Raw genomic sequence first — 19928 nt, forward strand, 5'->3', positions numbered from 1 at the left:
CAATACTAAAATCGGAAGGATTAAAACTTCCAAAAGACGCAAGAACTCTTATTAACACTCCTAAAAAGGGTGATCACAAAATTATTAGTATTCATCCAGGCTTGGTTGCTTCAACATTAAATAATAAAAATAAAAACTAACAAATATAATAATAACTAAGTAAGTTTTTAAATTAAACATTTAAACAATTCCATATTAAATTATAAGAATTAGATTCATTTTCATCTTTTTTGGTTCTTTTTAAACAATTTGTTTCTGTAGCAGAACGTTTTCCTTTTAAGATCCATGACTTCACAAATGATTTAGGATCAAATTTTTCTAGAGGTGGCCCAACACAATTAATGAAAATTAGTGAAGACAAATGACTAGATGAATGTACTCCTTACAGGACTTACAATTACATTCATTGAGCTAAAGGTACGTTCACACTCCGAAGAAGATATTGCAATAGAGTTGATTACAGTCATTAAAGGTTTAATATCGATGTTAACTTTTTCATTTTCTTTATACTCACGAAAACCTTTAACAGATAAAACTTGATCAATTTGAAACACCTCTGATAAACGCCGAATACTTTCATCACCATACTGAATATCCATATTATCCGGCCAATTTTCTGAGGAAAGGACTTCTAAATCTTCAATTAAATTTTTGAAATTAACTTTATATTCATTATTAACTTCCCTTGATGACACATTACTAGCTTGTGTTGTCATAAGTCTTTGTTTCATATTATTACTTAGACTTGTAAAAAATTGTCCCATTTGTACTTTTATAATTGATGTTTTAGAATAGATTTGAATATTTTTGAATTCTCTGTTTTCACAAGCAGAAATTACTTCTTGACATATTGGACCTGGTATACTAGCCATGGACTCTAAAACTCGAATTGTACGCTGAATAGATTTATGGGCAGCAGGTAATGTCATATCTCTTTTTTGTAATTGTATTGATAAGTCTGATAGTTCCATTAATGCATCATATAACACACCAAGATTATGTACAAAATTATTTGAAGTGAGTATATTTTTTAACCCGTTATATTTTGCTCTTTCTCTTGAGTCTCTACATGTGTCAGTAGATGCATAAGAAAAATGTTTGAATAGAGCTTCATAATTATTCCAAACAGCTTTCACTGTACGCTGACTTGAAGCAACCGATCGGATAGTGAAAATCTTACCAATTGTTAATAGTTGTTTCTCTAATGAAGCAGCACATTCTCTTAATTCACTTGTATTCTTAGGAGACATATGATATGTTGCATAAAGTTTTTCAATAAAACTCTGAAAATGATTTAATCCACTTACTTCTTTTAAAGTATCGTTAACTGCCAACTCTAGGCGGTGGTTGCAACAGTGCCAAGTTATTATATTTGGAAAATCATTTTTTAATAGAGTACCGACACCAGATTTACGTCCCAACATATTTGATGCTCAATCACTAACAAAGGCAATCAAGTTTTTTTTTTAAAAACTCAAAATTAATCCCATACTTTTCAAGTGCTTGCAACATTGAACCTTTTACAGATACAGCTGAAGTATTATTCAGTTCAACAATATCAAAAAAGAATGTATTTATTTCACCCAATTCACCAATAGCACAGCGCAAACAAATAACCAACATTGACTTCCTGCTCAAAGTTGTCGATTCATCAACTAAAATACATAATTTTGTTCCATTTTCTATAATGCATTTAGCTAATTTTATTCTCATCTCAGAGGCAATATGATCAATTATTTGTGTACATGATACATTAGTATGAAGTATTCTCCCAAGATCAACTCCATTAATAACTTGGAGGTCGACTAATTTTGGCATATCAGTATATGGGCGTTGATTTTTGGAAATTAAATAGGCTGTTCTAAATATTTTTTGTGTTTGGTCTGATTCAGATAATGCCATTTCAGATATTTTTTCATCCATTATATTTTTTTTACTCTCGTCAACTATCTTTTGAGCATTTAAATGTGAAATTGAAAGCTTGTGTTTTAATATTTTTTTTCTTAAATTAGTCTGTTTATTTTTTAAATTTAAACCAGTTGGAGAAATTTCTGCATTTGACCATTCAGTTGCTATATGTGATCCTGTTTGTTTAAGCAAGTTTAGATTTACATCTCTAAAAAATATACAACCAATTTTTTTTTCTTTAAAATACATCCAAGGATAAGTTTCAGTAAAATAAAGAATTTGTTTGGAGTCCCAGCAGTCAGGATAAGAACTATTATTTATAGAATCAGTAGATTTAGTAACAGGAATAATTTTTGATGAGGTTGATAAGTCAATATTTGATTTAATTGTACTGGTAGGAACTTTATGTGTAGGTAAATCATTCTTTGGAGTTTTAGAGAAGTTATACTTCAAAAGACTCCTAATGTCTAAACAAAATAATATATGAAAATCAAAAAATAAATGTTCATTAAAAATAATTTTACTTAAATAAGATTTAACTTACCTGTTGCCTGTTGGCCGTAACTTCTTAGTTCTTTTAAACAAATTATTTAAATAGGTAATTAAATAGTTAACACTAAAAACTTTTTAAATAAAACTGATTAAAAAGTAAACATTACATTGACGATTGACAGGACAGTGTGTGAATAATAGGTAAACAATCGGTAAACAATCCGACCGCGTAAACGTTTTCATCGGATTAGCCCTAACATCATGTTGGTAAACATTTTAAACATTTTCGTATTTTTCGAATAAGTGATAACAATTTAGCAGGAATACATTTGGTAAATTGTTTATCATTGAAGTATAGATGGCGCCAGATTCGCTCATGTACGATTTCCCCTCGTACACCTCTCTCGAGGACACTAAGCGGCCCGGCGGTAAACGTCTCGTTTCCAGTCCAGTGTAGTAGTCCGTGATAATCACGGTTTTAATCTCAACGGATTTCTGAATTATATCGATTAATGTTTGGATATAATTGGAGCGTTCCGGCATACCTTAAGAAGAATTTGTTAAAGGGGACGCTTTTTAACCACCATTTGAGGTAGGGGGACTGAGTCCCCCTGCGTCCCCCCCACTTTAACCCCTGAATACAGTATATTGTATAATACAATCATGTCTTCAAATAAATAAATATTCTTGTTGTATACTTAATACTATATTCTTTGTTATATACTTAATTTCTTTAAGTACCTAATAATAACTTACATTTGTTATATAGGTACTAAATTTATACAAAACATTTAAATTAATTATTTGACTATTATCATACAGTCAAATGTATTTTTATTTTTTGATAATCAATTTTTATTGTATACTATCTCTACATATAAACTAGTTATGTAGTGTGATATTTTTTTGAAAATGTTCATAATTTATATATATAAAAATGGAGCATGAAAATGTCGTTATACCTCATCAATCGAGAACGGCTGGTCCGATTTGGTTCAAATTTTTTTTTAGATGTACGTTATTGCCAGGAGAAGGTTTTTACGAAAAAAATTTTTAGGAAAATCCACCGGGAAAGTAGGAAATCTGGATGTAAAAAATACAACAGTGTATTATATATTGGTTGCTATTGGGGAATCGGGCATGTTTGTTGATTTGTATTATTATTTTTGTCAATATACTAAATGAATGAATGAATGAATTAATACTAAATGAATGTATGTGTGTATATAAGACCTCTTGGAAGAACACAGGCAAATTTAAAAATGGTTAAATTTGGTTTTATTTTATTCATCTGATATTAGTACGGTTAGGTTAGGTTAGGATTTTGTATTAAATATTAATTGGTTATATTAATCCACCATAGGATTTAGAATTAAATCATACACTTACGTAAAAACAGCACGGGGTCCACGATCTACCGCAGGTATTGCATACCTACCTGACAATATACTGCTGTAAATCAGAATTTTTATTCCGGGTAACGGAAAAGTTAAGAAACATTTTGAACACCATACACCGAATATTAAATAACGAATTTAACAAAGTTTGTGTCATATAGAGTTGGTACATTTAACAAGCAACGAAGTGCACGGGATCAGCTAGTATAAATGTATGATATAATATTAATATATATAATATATTATATATTACTAATATATAATAGTATAACACAATGAAAAGTAAATATAATACACATTTATTGTCTACTAAGTAGGTAAACAACCAAACAACTGTTCATAGTTTTAATAGACTAAATATCCAACTACTTTGTGTCTCAATAGTGTGTCCCGGTAGGATAGGCGTAGGTCATTTAGGTTAGGGGTAGTGAGTTCGAATCTGACGCTCGCAAATAAAATATATCAAAACAGAGGTTTTTTCCTGGATATTTTAACTTTGTGCACTCTATGCGAACTCAATGCGATAAAACTAGATAGTCCCATGTATCTCAACATGATAGCCTATGGGAGTTACAATGTGACGACACATAGACTATTGTTTTGCGATATCGCATGCAGTAACTTCCCGTGTCTGGACATTAAGCGTCATATTAGATCCTCTGAGACATCTATAGGCTTTAAACTTGTACGTCTCACTGCCTAATGAGATGTCAATGTGAAGTCTCGGAGATTATATTTTGCACATAGGGAAGTCAGTCTAAGGTCGACACTTTTATCTACAATTATCTGCTGTCATCGGTGTAAAATTATTGATTGTATTGATTGTAATCATTAGTTTATCGGTGACTATTGTAGAATTATTTTGAGCATTGTGCCAGTGTGACTTTTGTAGTACATGTTCTAATACTTATAAAGTCGTAATAATTAGTTTAATTTTTTTTTGGTATTATGGAATTAATTAATTCAAACAAAGGTGGATTCAGAGGGTGTCAAAGTAGACAACGACAAGTGTAAAAACTAGTATTGGAAACATTCAAACATATTACAGAGAAGATGGACGTTCAGTAAACTTTGTGCAGTGCTAGACTAATTGTTTCATACTAATAGTATTAGCAATTTAATTTTCTGATTCTTTTTTTGTTGGGAAGTAGGAGTAAACATTATTTTTAGTCTATGATACGCCTATACGATTTCGTCAACAATTTTAACTTAAAATTACTATAAAAATAAATTGTGCGTATGTATTTTTGTATTTATAAACTGCTAGGTATAAGGTAAATCTGTGAAGAATTTTGTGGTAACAATTTAAAGTCGTAGATATTAAAATTAAAATTATATGAATTCTTAATAAGGTACACAATAATTTATAATTTTTCATATTTTATCAACATTTTAACATCAAACGCTTTTTAAAAAATGTGCCTGTTATTTTAATATTATTTTTATTACATAAAAGAAAAACGTATGAGAAATACCGTAATTAGATTTTTAAGCTTTTTAGCTAAGGAACAAAAATTATTAAGTATCAAGGATTCGAGTAAGGACATAAATCAAACAACAATTTAAATTATCTAATAATCATTTTGCATATAGGTAGAACCCATTTTTAAATTTTAAATATATATTTTGAGGTCATATTATATATATCTACCGCACTAGAAATTATTACATAAATAGATAGTACTGTTGTAGGTACATCACATAGTTAATTCGAGTGTCAGAATTTAAATGGAGTAAAAATATGCCGATTACATTTTTAATAATAAAAATAAACTTGCCTCTTTTGGAACAAAATACTTTGTTATCGATTTCTCTGACCAGCAACAACCCAAGCATCTGTGAGATTACGTAAAACGGTCCCAACGTCTTGAATCCAAACGTTTTGCTCGTCGATACCATAATATTATTAATCCACGGAAAAGTTATTAGAAATTAAATCTTTATTGCAGTGTTACCTACTGCATTATATATTTTGTTATTAACTTGAGCTCAGTTATAATTTTTTTGAATGCCGAATATCAGCTATATAATATATTACCCCAACTGGCGTTGACATTATAATTTTATGTACCTACCTTTGACGTACGATCATATAATATTATATTGTTTCAGTTTAGGTAGGTAGGTACTTATTATATAATATTGTGTAGTGCACGATATATATGCATTATTTATAGACACTTGTCATGTTATGACAAGCTGTCGAAAAACATAACTATTGTACGCGGACAAATTATTTATTACTTCCGCGATTGTATAATTAATGTATTAATGGGTAACGTATTGCGTTTTATTATTGGTAAAGCATATTTTATTTGTTAGACAGGTACCTCCTAGCTAACCTACATAATTATAATAGTATAATATTAATTTATAATAAACATATAGGTACTATAATATATATTATATATAGTTACAAATTATCCTCCGATAAAAAACACAATATAATACTCCATATTTTGGTTATACAGTAGGTTTATTTTACAATAGGTACCATTGTTTAAACTCTCTCCTAAATTCTCACTCATACCTACAGTCTACTGTCATAAGGTTTCGTGTGCTACTATAGTCGCACAATTAGGTAGGTAAATGTTTTTTTTCGGAACAATAGATTACTATTATTACTTCCCACATAGCATTCTGTATGATGATGGCATTTTAAAAATATATTTTAATCATCGTAAGGAAAATATTTCTTTTAAAATATTTTAAAAACATCTTAAAAATATATTATATTTAATATCATTTTTAAATTATTTTTAAAATGCATTGAAAATGATTCTAGAAAATATTTTAAGATTATCACAAAATATAGGTTTTAATGATATTATTAATATATCTGAAGAAAATATTATCAAAAAGTTATTTCTAATTTATTTTAAAAATGTTTACCGGGTTTTCACATAAAAATCGCTTTTTTTTTTATTATGATTTTTGAGTAATTCTCTAATAAAAAATTATAAAATACATTATTTTTGAGGGTTTGATATATATATATCGGCTAGGTTGTATTTTATTTATATTATTTGACTTTGAATTCGACTTACAAAAAAAAAAAAAACTTTTTTTTGAGACATTATTTATGCGAAGCGATATTGTCATACATATACATACACACTCATACCTCAAAAATATATTATTACTCCCTATAATTTTTTTAATAGGTGATTTTACTCCATGATGATTACTCAAAAACATTTTTAAAAAAATGATTCTGCATAAATATGTACGTTTTATCGATATTGTTGCGCGTGAGCTGGAGGGAGAAAACAAAGAGTAGGCACTAGGCATCTTTTCTTAAGAGTTTTCATATTATTATAAAAGCGACAGTATAATAATTATCATACTATTACAATTTACAATATATAATAAAATATTATATTATTATTGGCAAGCTAATAACCTTATTTGTTGATGCTGTGCCAATAAAAATAAAATATATTACCTATATGATATAATATTACTGTTTTTATATTATATATTATATACATTTTATATACCTTATAGTGTGTCTTTAACTAATAATATAGGCATATTAGTTAAAATTATAATGCGTATTTATATATAATTATTAGCGGATTGGGAACTGGTAAGTACCAGTGGCGTATTTATGGGGGGGGGGGGGTGCTGGGGGTTTCCACCCCCCCCCCCCTCCAAAGGCAAAATTGAAGATGTCAAATTTTAAACATATTATCAATAATATAATAATAAAATTATTTCACTATTATGACACCCCCCCCCCCAAAATTAGTTTGTAAATACGCCACTGGTAAGTACTAATAAGGATCGTTAGTACACAATTATTGCTATAATTTCTATAAACATTAAACACGCTATTCGTATTATTATTTATTAGCATAATTTACATAGGATTTGGCACTATATAATAATAATAATTGTATCTCTCGTTGATATTTTAAAGTACTTATTTTACAAATAATTTATAAAAATTAAAATGTATAATAATTATGAAGTAGGTACGTAAACAGTAAACACTTAGTGGAAATAAAATAGTGTACTATTATAAGAATTATCGGACGACCGCGGATCGCGGGCTTCAGACAAAGACGCACAAAGGTTTAGCCTGGTTATTAAACTTAATCGCAGATTTTCGCAGAATCAGTCATCCGCCAAGAACCAATCGCATATCAGAAGATATGCCTGCTAATACCGCGGTTAAGTGTGCACGATAGAATAGAATCTGCGCTGTTTCGCTCGAGGTTTTGCCTAGTTGTTCATTCCGCAAACCGCGACTACTTTATTAAAAGTTCACTGTTCACTCTCATAATATATTTCCTTTAGTGGTCTAAAACTAAAGACAAAAGCTGAAATATTGTTTTCCTGTTCGTTGTTTTGTTTGTAAATATAAATAAACCAATTTTAACAATTTACCAAATTGTTGGTGACCTACGTATAACATTTCTGTAAGTATAACATAATATAAATTTATTTATGTATGTTTTAATTAATTAAGTTCAAAAACGACTTATTAATATTATGTTAAATTATTATTTAATACTAATCACAACAAATTTTCAATTCAATGTAGTAATAGTGATTAATATTATTATATATTATTTTATTATATTGATTAATTAACCATTTGAGTGTCTAATTAATTTTTACCATTTTTAATTTTTTCCTCCTGGACATAATTATTATTTTTTATTTTTCGTGTTTCATAATTTTATTATTAAGGATTGCATAAATTACTAGGTAATTAGTGATTAAAAATAAATAAAAATGTATCCAATATTTGTCCAATATGTTAGATTTAAATATCAGCTATACTAAAATTAGCAGTCTGCAGATACTTAAATATAAAATGTAATTATTTAAGTAGAATAGTAAAATATTTTATGGTGTGCATTATTTTATTATACAACTAATATTTTATAATTTTTTTTCATTTCACTATGTGTACAATAAGTTATATAATATATATATTATACATACCTAGTTACTTACAACATTTAGATAATATTAGAGTTTTAAATTTATAAGTAGCTGATCATAATTTTTTTATAATAACTTTAACTAATAATCATAATAATAATTCTTTATTCATGGAAAAAAAATTCCAAATACATAAAATAAAATATGACAGAACTGTATACATGTATATAAAACAAGTAATTTTATATTAGCAATATGTTTATAGAAAGAATAAGAGACAACTTAAAATAATAAATACATATTAAATAAATATGTTTATATTAAAATATAATGTGATAGGTATGAATAACATAATTAATTATGAGAACAATATAGAGTAATATATAGTAAGAGAAAGAAGAATAATATGTGTCAATATTAACATGAATAATTATACGAATCTATCAAATTCATTTTGAGGTACCTACATTGCCTTCATTAATAGTAATACTGATATTTTTCATTTTTATTTTTAAATTTAAACATGAAAATCAATATAGGAATTATGGCAAGTAAACGAACAATACAAAGGCGTGTTAAGGAAGAGCTAGACTCTATACTTGGATTTGACACTTATACTAATAAAGTAGTAAAATTTAGACCAGATGATATAATGCAAGTAGATAATAACAATACAGAAGAAACTATTCCTGAAAACTATGCTCAAGAACTTTTAAGTGATAGTCCTCAGTTAACTCCTGATCACACATTATTCAAAGTATAAATGCAGCATATTATTTAATAATTATTTATAAACATTAAAATTTATAAGGGCTTACATTATATATTTTAGGTTTCTGAAAATATATTGCCCATAACAAATAAACCAACTGATGTTCTTGATGAATTTAAACATAATTTAGTCAAATGGGTAACAGACTTTAATATTTGCCGAAATGCTTTGGATGGTTTATTGGAAGTTTTAAGAAAAGTGCCAGTATTATCAAAACTTCCCAAGGATTCTCGGACTATACTACAAACAAGAACAATGAATGAGACAGAAAATTTAACTACGATAAAACCCGGTCAATATTATCATTTTGGCTTGAGTAATGCAATTCAAAATCATTTCAAAATAAATTCCACAAGTAATATTGATATTATTAAAATTGTTATTGGAATTGACGGTTTACCAATCGCGAAAAGCAGTTCAAGCCAGTTATGGCCAATTTTAGGATACATACGCCCTAATCGCAACTCGGTGTTTCCCATTGGAATTTATTGGGGCTACCAGAAGCCAGATGATTCTAATGATTATCTAGATCAATTTGTGTCAGAAGCTAAGTTATTATTAACAAATGGTATCAATATAAATGGATTAATTATGAAAGTGATTATAGATGGGTTTTCTCTAGATTCTCCAGCAAAATCATTTATACTTAAAATAAAAGGTCATGCAGGTTTTGATTCATGTACGCGATGTTTGGAAGAAGGTGAATACCTGAAAAATCGAACATGCTTTCCATTTACTAATAGTAGTTTAATAAAACGTACACATAATGACTATGTCACCAGAAAATATGAAGAACATCATACTGGAAATATAATTTCTATATTATCTGGTCTACCAAATATTGATATTGTTGATACATTTGCACTGGACTATATGCATCTTGTTTGTCTTGGTATAGTGAAAAAGTTAATCCATTTATGGCTTGATAGAGGTCCTTTAAATGTAAGAATACAAAGTTCAGTATCAAAAAAAATATCAGAACAACTTATATCTTTGAAATCAAGTATACCTTGTGAATTTGCACGTAAGCCAAGATCTTTGAATGAATTAGCAAGATTCAAGGCCACTGAATTCAGACAAATTCTATTGTACACAGGGCAAATTATTTTCAAAGGTTGTATTAAAGATGAATGTTTCAAACACTTTATGTCACTAAATATTGCTATGACTATACTATTGAGTAATAATATGGAAATTAAGTACATAAATTATGCAAGAGACTTACTTAAATATTTTGTACAAAATTTTGAAATAATTTATGGAAAACATTTTATTTCTCATAACGTTCATGGCCTTCTACATATTGCTGATGACTACATCAATTTTGGTTCTCTGGATAATATAAGTTCCTTCCCTTTTGAAAACTTCATGAAATCACTTAAAAAGATGATAAGAAAGTCAGATAAACCACTTCAACAAATCATAAAAAGGAATTATGAACACAACGAACATAATAATTTTCAGCATAAAAATATAAAAACAGAAATCACTTTAAAAAAAGAACACTCAAATGGACCTCTATTAGATGATTTGACATCACTACAATATAGAAATGTGCATTTCAAAAATATGAAAATTAAGACAATGTCCACAGCTGATCGCTTTATATTGACCAAAGACAATAATATTATGGAAGTTCTCAATATAGGACATACAATGAACACAAATGAAGTTGTTTTGATTGGAAAGTTATACTTAATTAAAATACCATTCTATGAAGAACCAATAAGCTCAACTATCTTAGATATATACATAGTTAAAAATTTATCAAATGAGCTAATTTGGATTCCTCTAAAAGATATTAAAAAAAAAGTAATGCTTATAGAAAAAGATGGCCAAAACATAGCTCTACCAATAATACATTCAGAATATTAAACTAATAAATAAAAATAATAATTATATAGGTACATTTATAAACTGTATTTAATAATAAAATATAATTTAAATAAAATATGATTACAAATTATATGGATTAAACATAAATATAATTATTTCTAACTTAAATTTTAGTGAAATATATTGAAAAATGACTTTTTCTGTCGTTGTATTTAAACATGAAAATGTTGTTGAGGCTGTTCCTTCCAATTGGCTATCAAAAGATGGCATTAAGTGTGCTTGGCCAAAATCAAATTTTAATCCTCAAAAACGGATTGAAAAAATGATGCATCCCAATACATATGAGTACAACTGGTATAATGTACGGGTTTTGGCAACAGATATTAGTAAGTAATAATGTTATAGTTAAACACATCAGTTTATTATACCTACATTTGTTTAGTGTTTTAAATATACAAATTTAAATTAATAGAATATTGATTATAATATAACAATTAATTACTAATCATTGACAAATATCTATATGAAAAATATTTTAAAGTTATACCTACCTAATTTTTAGTAAGTTTAAAAGAAGCTAAGATGAAAGCTACTAAAGCAACATTTACATCAGACTTGTCATCATCAAACGAAGGAAAAGAAACCAGAAAAGACAGGTACAAAAAACAATTTAACAGCGATAATTGTTTAAATACTTCAACACAAAAGACTAAAAAAAACAAAACGTTAGAGGCCGTTCAGCAGAAAGTACCAAATCCTCCCAAGTTTACAGAGAAAGCTGGTAATACAATGATAAACTTAGTTAATTATTTTATAAGTACTTATCCAATACAATACTCGTATTAGATGTTACAGATACTGATGATTTGGATACTGACATGATATATACTCCTCAAAAACTTAAAGGTAAGAAAAACTAGTGAAAAATGTAAGAAGATACTTTAAGTAAACTATGTCTTCAATAATATAATATGTACTAAAAATAGGCAAAAGAAAATTGTCAAATACGTCATTTGATGATGAATGGATGAGGGAAAAAAATTGCCGAATAAATGACAAACCAAATTTGTTATGTGAAGCAATTCAAAAATCATCTCAAAAACAAACTTTTAGTGGTATGAAAAATATAAATTTAAATCTGATAACTTACAAATATAAGTATTATAGACCTGAGTATAGATTAGTAGTTCAGGGGCGTTATTTGAAGTAAAAATAAAATAAATATGAAAATATTTAGTTTATATTAAGTATTTTATGAATAATTGAGGATTTCAAGATTTATTTTATGTACTTGTACATTACATATTTACATACTATTAATATAATTTAGAATTCCTGGGCTCAATATTTTGAGAAAAAAAAATACAATATTTGTTTTTACAATTGTGTCTATATATAATAAGATTATTACATGGACAACATATAAAGATTTAAATAATTGTTTGTAATAAAAATTACAATACATAATATTGGTCTGCAGAAAATTATTTTGGCCTTCCTAGTTAGTAGCATACCTTTCAAAAAGTTGAAATAACACCCCTGTTGTAGGTACCTTAGTACCTATCGACTATTTTAGTACCTACTTAATATTTATACCTACTTTTTAATAACCTACTAAAATTAACATTAAATACTATGAGTCTTAAACAATATAATTTTGTTTAATAATATTTGATTCAGAAAATAATGTGACATTAATGAACTCACCCGCTGGCATGTGGAACATAGCTGATGATGATGATAATGATGATGGCAAAAGCATGACAATAAATCATAACGAATCTTATTTCGACAACAAACTCGACAAAATACAAAAAGAACTTAACGGTAAAATTATTGTAAAATATTATAATATTTTATACACCTATCTACGGTATTAAATATTTATGTTTATAATTTGAATAGAAATATAGAAATACTCAAGTACTAACATAAGAAGTATAATATAATAATATAGAAATACGCTTTAGCCTTTAACGACCTAAACGGAACGCCAGACAACAACAATGACTAATGAGACACGTGCCCACGTGGGTTTGATGTTATCAATTGAATTGGCGGTTTTATTATCACAACTTAAATAATTTGTGAAAAACAATCGATTTCTATGACTTGATAGATAAATATTGTTATGTATTGTTATTATATAATTATAATATAATATAAATATATTATTATAGATAAATAATAGGTATATTACATATAATTATATAATATATTAATACATAGTAATGTAATTATAATAGTAAATTTTATCAAACATTAGGTAATACAATTGATGATTTGAATAAGAATATTCACATTTCTCTTTAATCTTTTACAAAAATAGAGTAGGTACCTACCTAGTTATTATGAATTAAATATACAGCTATTATAGTCGGTAGCAAATAATAAACGTTATGTTTAAAAAAAAAATATGAAACTATTGTTTTCAAATTTTCAATTTAATTTAGTTTTTGAACCACTATTTTTTTTTTTTAAATCGTATCAGTTACCGAGTACCAAGAAAACTTTGACGTGTTACCTATATTATACTTATACTGTTATACTATACAGCTATACTATACTGTACTATACCTATATTAGTATAATATGTAATAAGAAATACTATTTTAAAATGTACATACTACCTAAAGGTCATTACTATATTGAAATACTGTCAAAATATTACTTAAAAACTTAGAAAGTATTGAGTAGGTGGGTAAATTGAAAAATTGCTTATGAGTAGACTGAGATAAAATATTATGTGTTCCTCTCATATTATATTTTGAGAAAAATGTGCACTAATTTTATGCTTTCTCACTAATTATTGTTAATTTAATATTGTAGATTATATATATATATACCTATATATCACAGCGTTAAATAGGTACCTATATTATGGTATACCTTGTGTCCTTGTATTATATTTTTGTGAACGTATGTTTTTTTTTTAAGATTCAATTAACGAAATTAGTATTGTTTCACCATCAAAATCAAAAGGTAAAAAACGATTACATTTTGATCATACACCAACTCAACCAACGCCTCATAATTTGAAAGATCGAGGTAATAATAGAAAAAATAGTTTGTTAAAATATCTATGAATTATAATTTACCATATACCTACCTAAAAACTATATAATTACCTATATGGCTATATCTAATACATTTTACATATTTATACATATTCCTAAATATTAAATAGGTACCTATAAATACTTTATACTTTATACGTTTTAAATAATATAAATGATGCACATATTTTTCAGAAATTGTCATCAATATTCTTCGAGGAATGACAAATATGAAGTATGAAATTAGGGAAAACACAAAAAAACTCGACAGGATTGAAAATATGTTAAATGATATTATGAAAAAATCAAATAATCTTTTATCTTCATCATTACTACAGACCAACAATGACTATTTAATCGATGAAGATTTTAATCAATTTCCATTAACCAATATTGACGAGTTAACTGTACTTGAAGAGAAGTTGAAGGATAATGACTTCCGACTAAAATTGGTAATACTTATGAAATGTGAATGGATTATACTTATTAGTTATTTACTATAATATTTTGTTTGTTATACTACTCTTATACAACCTATATCTACCTAATTTAAGTAAATGCATACTTACTACTTAGATATACGATGCATAAAAAACTTAAAATGTTTACGCCAATATCAATAAAAAATTCAAGTATCTACAACTATGTAGATATCTAATTTTTAATTATGTATAAAGTGTATAAAATGAATAATAATTGTGAAATTGATTGTTAAAAAATAGCAATTAATTCCTATACATCGAACATTATTCATTAACATTATCTTTACTCAAAATCGTCTGAATATAGTGTAAAAAAATAACTTTTTATAGCTATAATACAAAATAAATATTAAACAATAGACAATAATAAGTATTTGTTTTTCAGCAAACATATTTAGCAAGACTGGAACGGCCATCGGTGTCTGATATGACTCGTCAGATAATGGCGAAAATGTTCCACAACAACCTTTTAGCACAGTTTTCATACGCTGGCCAAAAAAAGAAAAATGTATTTTCTATACTTAATTCTTGTTCCATTATTTTTGGTAATTATACAATTCGTAAAATTTTTTAAAACCTAATACCTAGTACCTGCTAGAATAATTCTAAATAACAAAATAACATATCTATATCTTAAGTCTATTTTTTGAACGTTTCAGCTACTGTACGAAGTATACAAGCACACAGAAATTGTACGGATATGGAAATTTTGAAGCCGATGAAATTTTTTATGGCAAACGCGAAATTTAGAGAAGAAAAAAAAAAATCTAAACAATAGTTCATTCAATTAAATTTTTAATTCACAACTGTATTCTCATAATTATATATAAATAACTTAAAAATTCAGTATTACATAATTTAAAATCAATAATTTAAACTCATTAGGTACTCAATAATATTATACACTATCCCCTATATACATACCACACTTATATACATATAAAATAATATAAACACGTGTATGTATACTATGTATAATTCAAATACTACACTATTGTAGTATATTACACACACTAGCTATATTTCTATAGATACCTTTTAAATGTGTTACCTATAATTATTAATATATTGTCTATAAAAATAAAAATAAAAATTACATTAGGTACCTACTAGTAATAACAAATGTGTTAATATTTATTAGTGAATATCAACTACCTTTTCCTATTTCCTATTATTATTTGTTTTTCTTTTTATATTTACAAAAAAAGTATATCTTACAGCAAGTATAAATATGGTAATATAAATCTTTTTATATAGGTACTATATAGGTATTTTTTTTTATTCAAGTTTGTAATTAGGTAATTATAATATAGTAGGAAATTTTAATTTTTGATCTTTTGTACATAATTTATTATACTTGTCATGGTATAATATAATATATATACATAATATATTATGCACTATAGCAGTTTTTGGGAAATAATTTTTTTTATGTATTTATCAAAATTATAATGGGTCCCTTTAAACGTTTAAACATAATATATAAGTTATATTATTATATTATATTGTCATATTGATTTATTTGATGGCCAGAATTAAACGGACTAATAAGAATATATTGCAAATATTTTTAAAAAATATTTTAGATACATACATTACATATGTTTTCAAAATATAATAGAAAATATTTTTGAAATGATTAAAAAACATTTTGATGATTTTTTTTTCGCGACAAAAAATGTTTTAAAAATATTTTTAAAACCTAGGTTGATGATTAGAAAATGATATTAAAATGTTTTTCGTTTTCTAAAAGATATTTTGAAAATGTTTTTAAAATGTAATTTTGCTATGTGGGTTACTATACTACTACAGTACTATACCATGTATAAGACACAGGGGTGTATTGGGCCTGTAAAAGACTACAGCCATCAATAATAAAAACCCTTACATTCAGGAAAAATCTGGAAAAATTATATAATGTTAAATTGCTATTATAAATACAAAATAACTAAAAATTAACATTATTTTTTTTTTGGTTTGGTGCAATGTGGATGCTGGTGTAACGTTTCCCTAGCACCACAGCGGAAAATTGATTTTTCCGGGAGAAATACTTTGGTACAAATTTTGAAATTGATGGTACAAATTATAATACAATTAATGGTAAATAAAAAATTCTTAATAGTCCATTTTTTAGCAACGGAAATGCTAGTATAAAGTCTGTCGCACCGGTGGAAAATTGATTTTTCTGGGGGAAATAATTGAGTACAAATTCTGTAAATGGTTATACTAATCGGTACAAATTGTAGTACACTTAATGGTAAAAAAAAAATTTTTAAAAGTCCATTTTTAGCAATGAGGTAACGTTACCCTGGCACCCATCGGAAAATTGATTTTTCCGGGGAGAAATACTATGGTACAAATTCTGAAATTGATGATACAAATCGGTAAAAATTATAGTACAATTAATGGTCATAAAATAAAATAAAAATTCAGTCATTGGGGTGCTAGGGAGACCCACCTAAATTACAAAATACAGATAATATATAATTAGGTACAATACCTAAATTAAAAAATACAGATAATATATAATTAGGTACAATAGCGTGCCTTTAAGTATTTGAATTTGAATTAAAATAATTTAAGTACAAACTCAGTATTATTAGGTATATACATAATATATTAGATTATTACGTGGAAGATATAAGGATTCAAATTTTTGAGCATAGCGAGAAAAAATCTTTTTTAATAATTATTATATTACAATATATTATACTGATCTACTGAACTTTGTTTTGGCCTACCTCAACTATAGTTAGAATACCTTTCAAAAAGTTGAAATGACGCCCCTGAATTAAACAAATATACTACCATAAACCTAATTAGTTACAAGCATGTAAACAAATAATAATAATTATTTTTTTTACTTTTTAGTTTTTACAAACTATACCTAGTTTACAACAATTAGGTACCTAATTAAAATTACGAATGATATTATAGCCAAAGCCACTGTATGAATACAGCCTATCTGTGTATAATGAATCTAGGAAAATAAAGCCCCGGAAAAAAAATCCCCTAACAACATTCATCGAAAAAATAAGGTTTATAAAAATTAAAATTTTTAAATTAAAATTTCGTTCAAATATAATAGATATTTATATTATTTTTAAAAATCTAAAAAAAAAAAACAAAAAAAAATTTGTTTTTGGGGTGAATAGGGTCAGTGTGTATATATTAATTGGTACCTATAGATTTCTTCCTACGTACGTAATATATTTTTGTTTTTGCTGGATTTTTTTTTGTTTGGATTCAAATGTGTAGGTAGTTATAGGTAGAACATAACAATATATGTGTTTAAACAATTATATAGTGTATATGTCTAAACAACAAGTTATTTTTGTTGTTTTCTGTTTTAGAAATGCCTCGCGAATATATACCCGATCCTAGAAGCAAACGACATAAATGACATGAACCTAGATACACCAGTGGACATTGAAATGATAGTTAATGAGGCCAAAGAAGATCAACAAAGCTCAAGCTCAAATTTAATTAATGTGGGCCAAATGTCTAATATTATTATAAAAAATAATATCAAAGAAGGCACATGGGTCGTGGTTAAGTATGGTGAAACTAAGAAATTATATTTTGTTAAAATCATACAAATATTACAAAAAGGTGAAGTTTATGAAGGGTCATTTACCAGATCCAGTAACTTCTCAAGTAGCTACAACGATGAAACCAAAGAACCTATATATATATTTCCAGATATCATTGACTTCTACACATTTAAGCTAGATGATATTGTAATGATAGTTCCTCCACCAAAGAGTCTGCGCAGGGGTCGAATGCAATTTACTGTGAAACTATGTGATATTTTAAACAGTATATAATACCTAGGTAGGTAGTAAAAAGTTACCTAGTATGTTAAGTTTTATTTTATTTTATTTTATTTAGTATTTAAAAATGTCATTACCTATCTAAAGTAAATTTAAAGACTGGATTGTTATAGGTATTACATATCTACCTACTTATTAATTGTTTAAGAATTGTACCTATTAATTTGTTAAGTTTGATTAAAAACAGATTTGAATTCAAGGACTGAATAAAATGTTAAATTAGTATTAGGTATAAAAAAGAAAATATTATTATGCGTAATAAATAACGCGTTTAAGAAAATTCTTTAAAAAGCCAGTGTTGTTTATTTTTATTTTTTATATGAAGGTGCTTACTTCTATTGTTAAAAAAATATTATTACCTGCCTATTGCTTAAATATTGTATTATTAATTCAAAAATTAAAGAACTGTATTCATTAATTTAAACTTCAATTGTGTTTTTTTTTTCATTTTTACTACTTTCAACTATTTTTCACTGATCAATACATTTCATAGGTATAACTTAACATTTTTAAAAATTTATATTTCTGACCCTATTAACCTCTGGGACAGTGTGAATAGGTTTTTAGAGCAAAATAATCATGTAACCCTATTCACCCCATAGTGGGTATGAATAGGGTCACATTTTTAAAAAAATATATAAAATATCCGGTTATGGGAATGTATTTTTTTATAATAAATTATATTGGGAGACATCTTACCTTTCATTAAAAAAAAAAATAATGAACCTATGTTTAAAACTCTAAGAGATATTCTCAAAAAACCTTTAAAATTGACCCTATTCACCCCCTTTTACGGTATGCGATAAAAGATTAAATAATTTGACATTCACTTTCAACAATTTGAAAAAATATATGATCGTAGCATGTAACACTCGTAGTGAATGTGAATTATAAAATTTATTTCTAAATTATTTTTTTTTTCTCAATTATATTATATTAAGGCGTCCGATGCCGATGCCATTTTGTCTTCAAAAATATATTCTGCGGGAATAATGATACCACCTTATAGAATCAACCAAATTTCATAATTTTTTATTTAATTGCTAGAGAGAAATATTCTACAGCCCGCATCGATTTCTGTTTTTCAATATTTCATTCTCAAACTTTATAATATGTCTAAAAAAATACAAGATAAAAAGCATTATTTTTACAAATTTTTTAATACAATTATTTGAAACCCATTACAAAATCAGATATCGATATGGGCTGTAAGAAGTCTTCTTCTTTCAGATAAAAAAATAGTCATCAGAATCCGA

At 26.6% G+C, this 19928-nt stretch overlaps 3 protein-coding genes across 3 annotated transcripts; 2 read left to right on the plus strand and 1 right to left on the minus strand.

Annotated features, from left to right (window-relative positions):
• Positions 1-365: 365 nt before the first annotated feature.
• LOC132952155 (E3 SUMO-protein ligase KIAA1586-like) lies at positions 366-1424 on the minus strand. The gene has a single exon (XM_061024340.1). The coding sequence runs from the start codon at positions 1422-1424 to the stop codon at positions 366-368; it is 1059 nt and encodes a 352-aa protein (XP_060880323.1).
• A 10067-nt stretch (positions 1425-11491) lies between these two features.
• LOC132933535 (uncharacterized) lies at positions 11492-13160 on the plus strand (the record flags this gene model as incomplete). The annotated part of the gene is made up of 5 exons (XM_060999811.1): positions 11492-11687; positions 11864-12082; positions 12148-12207; positions 12288-12416; positions 12982-13160. Coding segments are annotated over exons 1-5 (783 nt in total), but the record flags the coding sequence as incomplete, so codon positions are not given.
• Positions 13161-13307: 147 nt separating this feature from the next.
• On the plus strand, positions 13308-15617 carry LOC132952162 (uncharacterized). The gene is made up of 5 exons (XM_061024352.1): positions 13308-13335; positions 14239-14349; positions 14553-14809; positions 15225-15384; positions 15499-15617. The coding sequence occupies exons 1-5, from the start codon at positions 13308-13310 to the stop codon at positions 15615-15617; spliced, it is 675 nt and encodes a 224-aa protein (XP_060880335.1).
• Positions 15618-19928: the final 4311 nt, after the last annotated feature.

This window comes from Metopolophium dirhodum, chromosome 1, assembly GCF_019925205.1.
Source record: "Metopolophium dirhodum isolate CAU chromosome 1, ASM1992520v1, whole genome shotgun sequence".
Taxonomy (NCBI): domain Eukaryota; kingdom Metazoa; phylum Arthropoda; class Insecta; order Hemiptera; family Aphididae; genus Metopolophium; species Metopolophium dirhodum.